The following is a 12,500-nucleotide window of genomic DNA, read 5'->3' on the forward strand; positions in this document are numbered from 1 at the left end:
ACGCACGCACGCACGCACGCACGCACGCACACATGCAACACAACATGAAGACGTTGTTCCATTAGCACCTATCCATCTCTTAACCCTTTCACCTTGAACTCCAAAAGACAACCATGACCTGGGACTCAAAATGGAGGACTTTATCCATCAGATACATAACACGCACGCACGCACGCACGCACGCACGCACACACAAATGCAAGCACGCACACACAAATGCAAGCACACACGCATACACAGCAGCTTTCATTCCAATGAAACAATAACACTGATTGCTGCGGTTGTGACAATTGAGGTGACAGAATAATCAATGTTGCGTCAGAGAGTGTGTGTGTGTGTGTGTGTGTGTGTGTGTGTGTGTGTGTGTGCGCACGCGTGTGTGTGCGTGCGTGCGTGTGTGATGAATGGGGTGATTTAGGAGAGTGTGTGCTGATTAATCAGGCTGGAGTGTTAATATAGGAGATGGGAACAGCTTAGATGGGGCACATTAACTAATATAACACACACATTGTGTCATGCAGGCCACATTAACACATTGTGTGTGTGTGTGTGTGTGTGTGTGTGTGTGTGTGTGTGTGTGTGTGTGTGTGTGGTTGTACTTTGTGCGCCATAAATAACTGGAATGGTTTGTGTACACTGCATGTGACCCTGAGTTAGAGGAAGTGGCCATACATTTTGCAGGAGAGCTTCGATATCTGATATGATTTGGGTGAAAAGTAAAAGAGATTTAGAAACTTCAAGTGCTTAACCATCATTCACCCCCAAAAAGAGTAAACGGCAAAATAAAAGGCCCACATATCAAGTCAGATTCCAAACATGCAGTGCTCTGTTGTTAACTCATTCACCGCCATCTGGTGGCTGAATTTATACTCGAAGACCAGAACTGTCTTATTTTGAAAGCAGTTTCTCTCGGAAACGTTGAAATGGGAAGTGAAAGATTTCCGCAAATGTTCTTTAATTCACCTGAAATGAGCTGCAAATCCAGCTTGTGTTGATCAAAAACGCAGCCTGGAAGAAGAATCCGAGATATCATATTAGGATTCTAAAAAACTCATAGACTCATAGACAGCATAAGCCAACAGACTTTTCACTTTTCATCGCAACGGGAACCGGAGTGTTACAGACGCTAGGAGAACACAGTTGTGAAACGTAATCAATATTAAAAAAAATAAAACGTCAAAAGACGATCTCGGTGGCGAATTAGTTAAATCAATTAAGACCATCTCATTGTGGTCAGCCAGCTCAGTGGCCTTGTGGTTAGAATGTCCTATACCTGAGACTAGGAGGTCAGGGTTTGATTCCCCGGCCGTAATGTTACAATATCAATCTTTCTCTGCCATGTCAAATACAGAAGCTATTAAATCGAGTTTGAAACAATGCTAGAGTTAAAAACAATAACATGCAATGATGTGGATCTCGGGACCCACCCATGCGCTTCAATGTGGAACTCAGACTTCATGTGACCCAGCCTGTGACCTCAGTCATTTCTAAAGTGCTGTGGCCCATTCATAGTTGCTTCTTTTGGGCTTGTTTTCCACCTTGTTTTCCTCCACCTGTCCTGCATGCTCATTTCTCCCGCAAAATCGGGCAACACTGGAGCAGACCCCACGCCTTCCTCTCCCCACACACAAAATACAGCTCCTTTTTTCGCCTTCACAGTGACAGTTATTCACATGCAACAGTTTCAGAGTCGGGCAACAGCACAACATCTCTTTTGTCACACTGATGTGACAATTGATCCATAGTTCTGTTCTAAAACAATAGAGCAGCTGTTACTGTTTGAATGTTTCAGATTGACAGGGGCACGGTTGGTCAGAGATTTGGTGATGACTTCTTTAACTGAGAAAAGAAAACAGTTAAAGAAATTGATGCCAAAAGAGTTGGTATGTTTTAACAGTTATTCATAATTAGATGATTTATTAAATGTTTGTCGGTTATGAAACTATGAAATGGAATTTGTCAGACATTCTCTTCTATAAGCTGCACTTAAAAAAAGGGGGGTTAATTTACCATCTACAGTAGTTGCTGCATTTGCCCACGTGTGTGTTGTCTGTTGTGCTCGCTTAAAGGTAGGGTAAGTTAAGTTATATTTGTTTTGGTTAAATCAAATATATTTTAAGCACTATATTCTAATAGTAATCATTGCTGTAGAGTGTTGGTTCAGTCTCCGTCTCTTTGATGAACAGACAATATTTTACTGACAACATTTCAGCCATATCAGGAGAGAGTATCCATACATTTATCTTATTATAATGTTATAGGTTTCCAATTCCAATTATGTCTGCTCATAATCGTTGTGTCATCACTTACAATTTAACTTGTTTAATCTGTATATAAATGGTGCATTTATATAGCGCCTTTATCCAAGGCGCTTTACATAGATTGTGCATTACATTCACCCATTCACACACATTCATACACTGATGGCGGCGGAAACCATGCAAGGTACCAACCAGCACATCAGGAGCAATTAGGGGTTCAGTGTCTTGCTCAAGGACACTTCGACACTAACTCTGGGGGAGCCCGGGTTCGAACTGGCGACCTTGCGGTTACCATCCGGAAACTCTACCCCTGAGCCACCGTCGTGTATCCTGAGACTGAGTTCTTTAACCTGATTGGATAGAATTGGTATTGGTATGAAAATGCATTTTCTGTTTAATAAAGAGCCGGAGAGACATGGAGACTCCTTTTACTGAACAAACACTCTATAGCATTGTGTACTATCAGACTATAGAACTATTACAACACTTATTTTAACCAAAGCAAATCACTTACCCTAACCTTAGAACACTAAACACGGATGATTTTCACAAGGACAATTATACTTTTGTAATTTTCATAATGTTGCTGATGTCTGAGGTGTGAGGTGTGTGAGGTGTATTATCATAGAAGGTAGGTTTGTTTCCCTGTCCGCATCCCTGTTATTTTCTACAGGCAGGTGTTCACTCCTTTAGAGCAGGGGTTCTCAACGTTTTTGGCCGGGGACCCCCGGAAATGCTTTGGCAATGTCTCGGGACCCCCGCCCCGCCCCCTCCCGACCCCCAATATCAATTGACTGCTACAATAACCTTAAACCATTTTGGGCGGGAACCCCTTTTGGTGTTTTAAGCATTGTTATAATTTAGCTATTGAAAAATAGCAGATCTACAAGCTCATAGCGCGCCACCGAGTGGCGCGCTACGAGCTTGTAGGTCTGCTATTTTTGAAAAATCGTGAAAATATATATATATTTTTTTTTTATATAATTTGGGGACCCCCTAAAATAATTTGGCGACCCCCCGAGGGGTCGCGACCCACGGGTTGAGAACCCCTGCTTTAGAGTGATAGAGAAAAATCCCTTACTGTACCCATCCCATACCCACAATGGGCTTCTTTTTTTCTTTTCTTTTTTCTTCACTAGACCATTCTCACATGTCCCAGGATTCAGGAATGAGTGGAGAAAGGAAAAGTTCTCAGACCCAGCTCAATTCTTTTAGGAAATTATATCTATGTATTTTTCATTTTTTTCATTTTTAAGTCACGATGAAATATTAAAGAAGACTACGTCAAGTTGCCATGCATTGCTGTACTTCAATATATTTTGGGTAAAATCTAGCCGTGTTTAGTGATGTTGTTCCTTAGTGTTCTATCTAGGGTTCATTGTGTGTTTAGTGATGGTGTGACTAAGGCTTCACTCACACCGGCACAACAGATTGCTGTATAGCTGATGCATGAGACTTGTTGACTGATGCAAGCTCGCAATTCATTTCCAATGGGAGTCACATGGTTTGACACAACATTTTTGTTGTATGAGGGGGAGGGGGGCAGTCGAAACACAGCCGGAAGCCGTACAACAAAAATGTTGTGTCAAACCATGTATTGGGGCGGCCATGACACTTACCCTTTGTTTACATCTACTGTACCATGCAACATTGTTGTATGCTAGGTGTATGTGTGAGTGAGGCCTTAGTGTTCTATCTAGGGTTCATTGTGTGCTATCCGTCCGTGTTGGTCCACTCACTGTTAGCCAATAGCTGCTGCTGTTGCTGCTGCAGCTGCTGTTGAGTGACAGCTCCCATGGCCGGCCCCCTCCCTCCCATGGCACCTCCTCCGCCGTGGACTCCGGAGGGGGGGCTGGTGAGCCGCTCCTTATCCCAGGAGCACTCGCTCCCTCCTGGGTAGAGAGACACAGACACACAGAGGGGGTTGGATCACCGGCGGCCTGCACAGGGCTCAGGATGGAGATTTGTTGAACAAGATGTTAAGCCGTTTTGGGCGGGAACCCGTTTTGGTATTAGCATTATGTTATGCTTTAGCTATTGAAAAATAGCAGATCTACAAGCTCATAGCGCGCCACCGAGTGGCGCGCTACGAGCTTGTAGGTCTGCTATTTTTTGAAAAATCGAAGAACGACTGACATAGAATTTAGAAACATAGCTTTTTCAGAAAACTGTCAGGATGTAGAAGACATTTTTAGAATCTGATCTCAGGTCAGAATGGGTTAAGGTCAAAGGTACAGAAACCTTGTATGTTCACAACTGTTACTTTGCAGTGCTGTTCTCAAACCTTTTCATCTCATTAAAGAAAATCAGACCTGTCTGAACTGAGTGGTGCTGTACTGTACTTGTACTGCGTGTGTGTGTGTGTGTGTGTGTGTGTGTGTGTGTGTGTGTGTGTGTGTGACATGACGTGTTATGAGCTTATTGATCGGCTATTTTCGGTAGTTTTGCGAGACACTCATCGCGTGCGAAGAAGTATAGAGCGCCGGGGGAGTTCACCGCCGTCCTGTGCCAATAAAAAGGTCAAAGCAAAATCGAGGAGCAATTTAGGAAAAGAGCAAAGAAGAATCCCCACCTCTGTTTCCAAATGGAAGCCTGGAGGTATTTATTCAGCGGGAGATAGATAGCTACGACACGCAGAGTTACAAATGGATAAATGAAATTACCTCGGAGGAGTTAAACGGTGCAGAGGGATGAGAGATAAAAACAGAAAGTGGTTTTGTTGTGGGAAGAACAGAAGCTGCCGTCTGAGACCGAGAAATAAATCCAGTTAAGTTAGAAGTCAACTCTCTCTCTCTCTCTCTCTCCATCTGTTTTATGTGTTGCTCCCTCTCCCTCTCTCTCGGTCTCTCTCTCTCTCTGTGTGTGGTACGTCTCATTTCCTTTCTCGCCCCCTCTCTCGCTCTCTCCCTCACTCATTGGGACCCTCACAGTGTAGGTTTCTTTCTCCCTCCCTCACTGTGTGTGTGTGTGTGTGTGTGTGTGTGTGCATACAGTACAAGTGCTTTCTCATCATCTTATACTTGCAGTTGTGTAGCTCTCTCTCTCTCTCCCTCTCTCTCTCATCCGTCTTCATCTCTCTCCATTAGTTTGAATTAGCGGCAGTCTCTCTCTATTACTGCCGACCAACTCCCCAGTGTGTGTGTGTGTGTGTGTGTGTGTGTGTGTGTGTCTGTGTGTGTGAGAGAGAGAGACTGTGTGTGTGCACGACAGCTGGGCCCCGTCCCCTTTGCCATTTACACCAGGGGAAGAAAGCAAGGGTAAACAGATGGACAGATGTTCTCTCTCTCTCGCACTCTCTCTCTCTCTCGCACTCTCTCTCCTCTGTCTTTTTCTCACACTGTCACTCCCTACTTGGCAAGCTCCACTCATTCCATCCATCTTCCATCTACGTCTCTCTCTCTCTCTCTCTCTCTCTCTCTCTCTCTCTCTCTCTCTCTCTCTCTCTCTCTCTCTCTCCCCTCCCTCCATCATCCTTTCAACCCTTTATATTTCAGTCAGTCTATCTCTGTTTTCCTCACACCTGCTCTCTCTCTCTCGTGGGTCCCCCGTTTTTATTTCCCCTCCTTCTCGTTTCCTCGCCGTCCATCTCGTTTCCTCCCCCTCTCCCTCATGCACACTTCCTCTTTCTGTCCATCTCTCTCACTCTGTCTGTCTTTGTCTCTGTGTCTCTCTCTCTCTCTGTGTCTCTCTCTCTCTCTCTCTCTCAATACAATTAACCCTATAGAACACTAAACATCCTTTTTGTCACTAAACTCGGGTATTTTTTACCCAATGTAAAATATTCTGTGGTGCCCCAACGACCCTCCGGGGTTACGGGATAGGGTGAGGAAAACATTCCATCAAAAATTGAGGTAGTCTTCTTTAATATGTCATCATGACTTTTCACAAAAAAACAAACCTCCTATGATGTCGCTGATCATCATGAAGGTACTGAAAGACCCACCCAACACAGACATCAGCAACATTATGCAAATTATAAAAGTTTATTAAATAGTCCAGGTGAAAATCACCCGTGTTTAGTGTTCTAGGGGGTAATAATAATACAAATAATAATAAAGGAACCCAATCGAGAACACTTAGAGACCCACTGGTGTAGCAGAGTGTTTCCAGTGAGCCAACATGCACAACAGCAGCACCTCACTCTGTTTGACCAGAATGGAACAGAGCCTTCATTAGTATCATCTGTAACACCTGTGTGCATATAGAGCGTCGCAGTCCCGCCCCCTTTCAGAACGACGAGGGCCCAGGAAATAATTCCCCGTTCATTTTCCCCATAGGCGTTTCAAAAAGTATTTATTTAAAGACATTTACGCCGCGGACAGAGCCAACTCTTATTGTGACAAATCATGACAATAAACACAATGTTTTGGGCCGATCAAATAATTAGCGTGGAGCCCATCAGAAACGGCAAACACGGAGGGTTAAATTAGTACCCTAGCCCGCCAAACACAAGACTCTCATTTTCCAGGGCTTGTATTCTTTAATCCAGTGGCCGCGGCCATTTTGAAGATGCGCGCACATCCACTTCCATTCTAAGCCCTGCATTCAAAGCCCTGTATCTCAGAAACGACATTGAGGGGGCCGTTTCTGGTGAAGACAAGGGTTTTCAACGGCCTGTAGCAGGCGCTGTGATACTCGCGGTCGGGTTTTTCCCACCACCGACCGAGAGAACAACAACCGGTCAAGACACCACACACAGCAGTTTGTCACTGTAACATGCGATCACGGATATTTGGCTCTTCAAAGTAAGTGTTACGCGTGATAAAACCTTGGCAGTACGCTATTAATTAATGGTGGCGGATTAAGAGTTAATAAGAAGAAAAACAAAACAGTACAAGTGTCGTACCCTGCCCTGATTTGCCACAACAAGAGTTGGCTTTGTCCGCGGCGTAAACGTCTTTAAATAAATACTCTTTGAAAAGTTTATGGGGGAAATGAACGGGGAATTCTTTCCTGGGCCCTCGTCGGGGGCGGGACTGCGCTTAACCCATTTTGGGCTCATAGCGCGCCACCGAGTGGCGCGCTATGAGCTTGTAGGTCTGCTATTTTTGAAAAATCGTGAAAATATTTATTTCAGAAAACTGGAGGACTTAGAAGATTTTTTTTAAATTTCAAGGTCAGGCCTAAATGGGTTAAGGTAGGAAGGAGGGCCGATTCATACTCCCTATTTTAGAGCCGAATAAAAGTCGGTTCGGCTCTGTAGAGCCTACAATGTGACGTAATTTGAGGTTCGGGGGGGGGGGGGGGGGGGGGCGGGTACCGTCCTAAAGTCGGCTCTTCTGTGCTACTGAAAATTTCTGACGAGCTGGAAATCATTTCGGCACTACAGCGCCGAAACAGCGGTAAAATAGGAGTATGAATCGGCCCTTAGTCTCTCCGTATCTAACCTGTGTTAAATAAACAATGTGGAGGTGAAACGCTCAGGCACCACAGAGAGCTGGGGGGAGCCGGCAGGGGACCGACACCTTGCCCGCTGCACTGGCAACTCCTATTGGCTGGTCAGAGCGTCACAGCAGTGTACACAGTCACATCTATACACGGGGCCCGCTCATAATAATACCAACAATACAGTGTGATATAAATATAAATGTGAAGAATAGGCAGGGACTGATGGACACAGTCTTGTGCAAACAAAGACACACACAAACACACGCACGCGCACACACACGCGCGCACATACACACGGCAACATAAAAGCAGTCCTCACGCCCATTCCATGTGAGCGAGAACTTAAATGAAATGAGCAGTCAAAAAAGAAAAAGCCGGTGTGTGTGTGTTCGTGTGTGCGTATGTGTGTGTGTGTGTGTTTGTGTGTGTGTGTGTGTGACTGTGTGTGGGTGGTTTTGAATGGTTGTTGAAACAATGCACAGCAAACGGACACCAGATCTGTCCTTATGTAAAGGAGACAGGCCGGCTAATATCATATTCACCCCAACACAGTGTGTGTGTGTGTGTGTGTGTGTGTGTGTGTGTGTGTGTGTGTGTGTGTGTGTGTGTGTGTGTGTGCCAGAATACATGCTTCAAAATGCTGACCTTAATACAATGAAAGGAAGGGATGTACAGTGAGGATGCACGCACACGCACACGCACACACACACACACACACACACACACACACACACACACACACACACAGTCCTCTTCTGTCCATGCCATGGTGTGTGAAGTCAAGGTTCGATTTATACATATTGATCCCCTCCCTCATAGATAATACATGAGGTTGACCCCAGTGTGTGTGTGTGTGTGTGTGTGTGTGTGTGTGTGAGTGGTGTGTGTGTGTATCTGCTGTGCGGCGGCGGCCATGTTGGCGATGGTGTTGAGGTGGTTCATCTGGGACATCGCCATGGCGATGTGCAATGCAGTATGTGACGAGTCTCACATACTGTGCATTGTTCCTTTTTCTGTGAGTGCGTGCGTGCGTGCGTGCGTTACTGTTTACTTGCATGACAACTTATAAGGTGGATGGGGAACCAGCTGAGGTAATATCCTTATTAACTGTGATCAGGTTCCTTCCATGAGAAGATAACTTCCTTCAGCGTGTGGTCATCACACGCTGATGAAGGCTCAACGTTTAAAACTCATTCACCGCAACCAGGGGGCGCCAAAAGTCCCAGACCGCCACCATATATCTTTTATTTTATTTTATATATTTTTATTTTTTTCAAAAAAAAAAGTCTAAACAACAGTCTAATAAACACGAAAAACACGTCCTTGGCGCTCCAGGACATCATGAAAAAGAAGTTAAATAAGTCCTTGGCGACCATTGAGTTAATGTTCTGTTATCAATAAAATGTAGTGTTTCGCCAATTGAAGGGCCTACATGCAATATATTGTAAAGAAGGAGGAGGCCTGGCCTCCAGCACATGTATGGTTCACTCAGCTTGGTATTGTGGCTGCTTTGGAGAAGTTTTAAGATGAATAATCAGTTAGATAAATATGAGTCATGTTGCAGGTCCTTGATGTGATCCATGGTCAGGCAATGCCCTTTTGATCGTTTACTGTATTAGTATACATATGATACGGTTGATGATGCTGCGTGTTTGGTTGTGTAAACTACTTTAAACTTTTGATTTGATTTATTTTTATTTGTTTATCTGGTCTTTCCCTGTTTTATATTATGTTTTTGTATACGTATTCTGTTGTTGTTGTTGCTTGTGTTTGTTTTTTCTGTTTATTTGTAAAAAAATCCAAATAAAGTACTGATCACAAAAAAAAGAAGGAGGAGGCCTGCACGCCGTCTGAATGCTCCCACAAATTGTGTGTACACCCAACGAATGCTGTGTTTTTACCGGAAGTAGTAATTGGCCATCACGGATCAGCCGCTATAGTTACGTTCACTTTCATCAGAAGCGTTATTTAATATAGTAACCGCGAGTTGGTGCGGATCTTTTATTGAGCTGCTAACATCGGCGTTCTGTTCAATCGCCTCAATCTGAGCCTCGACACCGAGAAAAGGCGTCTGAAAGTCCACCACGGTTTGATTTAAAAGTCTGAGATCGCCGTCCATGACATCGTGTATATGTTGGGAGAATTGAGACGTTTTGCAAACCTTCTCCTTCTACAGTATTATCTATTCTGATCCAGCACCCATCACAATAGCCAACTTGTGGCTGTGTGTGCGTGCACCTCTTGACCGTGCACGTGCAATATCCTCACGGACTGGTATGAGGACCAGTGGATGCAGGGGGGCACGGTGGCACAGTCGGTAGGGCTGTCGCCTCACAGCTAGAAGGTCCCGGGTTTGATTCCCGCTGGGGACGCACGCTGTGAGCGATGGGGGACTGTTCTCTCCTCCGCGTCATCAGTGCCCATACCCGAGGCGGGGGTTGGCGAAAGGGCCTTTCTGTGTGGAGTCTGCATGTTCTCCCTGTGTCCCCTAGGGTAGGTACCCTCACGAAAAACGTGCAGTAAACCTGGTCTCTAAACTGCCTCCCCCTGGCCAGCCGGGGCGCCTGATGGAGGGGAAAGGAACTGGTCAGAATAACGTGTTCCTTTCACGCGCTACGTCCGGCCAAGGAAACTCTCCCCTGTCAGGTGAAAAGAAGCAGCTAAAAATTATATATATACACTGTATAAAAAAAAAAAATTACAGAGTGGGGCGAGCCGTCCCGCGTCCGAAACAGTCAAGAAATGACAGAGTTACCGTGTGGGGGTCCACGGAACATCCAGACCCCCAGGAACATGCCCAAGGGGCCGGGGCCGGGACCGGTTCCAGCGAGCCGCCCCGCCTCCGCGGGAGGCATACTTTGGTTAGACATAGCATTAGTTAGACATAGCATGGTGAGGGGTGCAGTAAGACGACCGGATTAAGGTTGGTGAGGGGTGCGTTAAGGGTTGGGAGAGGGTTAAGGTTAGGTTTAGGTGTGCTGCCCCGTGGGAGGTTAGGGTGAGGGTGAGGGTTTGAGATAGGTTGTAGGACTAATGAACGGTCTAACCAATGACTAAGTCTAAACTAAGTACGGCACCCGCGTGCGCTTGGTGGTGAAAATATGCTATATGCTACAGCCAGCCAGGGACACACCAATTTATTTTGCTTTTGTACGTCAAGAATATGGATGTGGATTGAATGTTTTTTTCTAACCCGGGGCGTCATGCGTGTTTGTTTCTTTTGAAGCTTTTTCCACATTGGTTACAGTCGTATTGTTTCTTTTGAAGCTTTTTCCACATTGGTTACAGTCGTATTGTTTCTTTTGAAGCTTTTTCCACATTGGTTACAGTCGTATTGTTTCTTTTGAAGCTTTTTCCACATTGGTTACAGTCGTATTGTTTCTTTCCGTTTTCCATTATGGCTCCTTTTCTTTCTTCTATGAATTCTCGGGTTCCGTTTCAATCTACTGTTTCTTTCCTTTATCCACACTGGCTTTGTTTATGTTTCTTGTATGACACAAAATCAGTTACAATAATTATGTATTGATATCGTATTACGGTACGTTGTCATTTTACTGCCGTGAACAAACGATTTGCTAGCACCCCTCAAAAGTAATCAGCGGATCCATCCAATGTAGATATTATTTAGTCGCAAGCTCTTGTTGATACTTTTCACTGGGTGATTATAAATAAAAACCCCATAGAGCGACTTAACTACTTTGAATGGTGGTGACAATACCTGTGCGTGCACACATGCGCACGTCACAGTTGTCCTACAGCACGCTTTGTTCCCCTGTTGTATTACCGACCGAGAAAACAAAAAGAACGTCAACAGTGTCTTCTTTCTGTTTTTTTCTTTCTCGCTCTCTCTGTCTTTCTCACATTCAACTGTTTTTTTCTTTCTCAAACATCTCTTTTATTCAACTGACCTGACTGATGGCATGATAGAGTTACCATTTCTCTCTCTCTCTCTCTCTCTCTCTCTCTCTCTCTCTCTCTCTCTCTCCCTCCATTCTCGTTTCGCTCTTTGTCTTCTCTCTCTCGTCTTTCTCATTTCATTCTCAGTGACGAAGTCACATTTATCATCCATATTCTTTCTATATTTACAAAGAGAGAGAGAGAGAGACCTAAAAAGACAAGAAACAGAATGAGAGAGAGATATCCTTTCTTCTCACTGCAACAGGCTAGAGTTTCTCTAATTTACTTTGATTCTCTCCTTTCTTCTGAAACTCTTTTCACCGGCTGACCTCATAAATGCCCCGATAGAGTTACCATTTCTCTCTCTCTCTCTCTTTTGTCTCTCTCCGTTTGCCTCTCATTTCCATTCTCAACCCCCCCCTCTCACTCCCTCGCCGCCCCCTCCTTTTCGCCTCTCTTGTCTTTCGTCTTCTTTCATTTCATTCAGTTGATATTTCTTTCTTTTCTCTCTGCTGCTGCTGCTGTTGTTGTTGTTGTGTCTGTTTCTCTCGCTGTAACAGACACGCTGGGGCCGCGCTGGGAAAGACACGACTGCAAACAATGGAAGGAAACAAACTATAGCCTATAGTGTGGGGACGGAGAGAGACGTAAAGAAAGCCAATGGATTCATGATAATAATAAGGAAAACAAAGGGAAACCCATATAGGAGGATAAGAGATATTTAGGACAAGAGAGAGACAGAGAGAGAGAGAGAGAGAGAGAGAGAGAGAGAGAGAGAGATACTGCTGTCATGTGTTTCAGAAGTTAATCCCCAGGTAATCTTTCTTACAGTAAGTGGATGTGTACAACTATTTCCGACATAAAATGCACAATTCTTATGGTTTTGTATAGAATTTCTTAAGTTGCAACAATTTAACACAGCGTCTTGTTCCACTTTTGCTTTGGCAATGTAAA

The 12,500-nt window shown here is 44.6% G+C and overlaps 1 protein-coding gene across 1 annotated transcript in view; it reads right to left on the minus strand.

Annotated features, from left to right (window-relative positions):
• The window catches only part of LOC306918651 (dachshund homolog 2-like), a gene marked incomplete at both ends in the record, with an annotated part of 14,497 nt that overhangs the window by 1,564 nt on the left and 433 nt on the right, over window positions 1–12,500 (minus strand). The window contains 2 exons of the mRNA XM_079531539.1: window positions 964–1,008; window positions 4,001–4,153. Coding sequence (XP_079387665.1) covers window positions 964–1,008; window positions 4,001–4,153 — 198 coding nt within the window. The remainder of the gene's footprint in view (window positions 1–963; window positions 1,009–4,000; window positions 4,154–12,500) is intronic.

This window comes from Electrona antarctica, assembly GCF_951216825.1.
Source record: "Electrona antarctica genome assembly, contig: scaffold_577, whole genome shotgun sequence".
In the NCBI taxonomy this organism is placed as follows: Eukaryota; Metazoa; Chordata; class Actinopteri; order Myctophiformes; family Myctophidae; genus Electrona; species Electrona antarctica.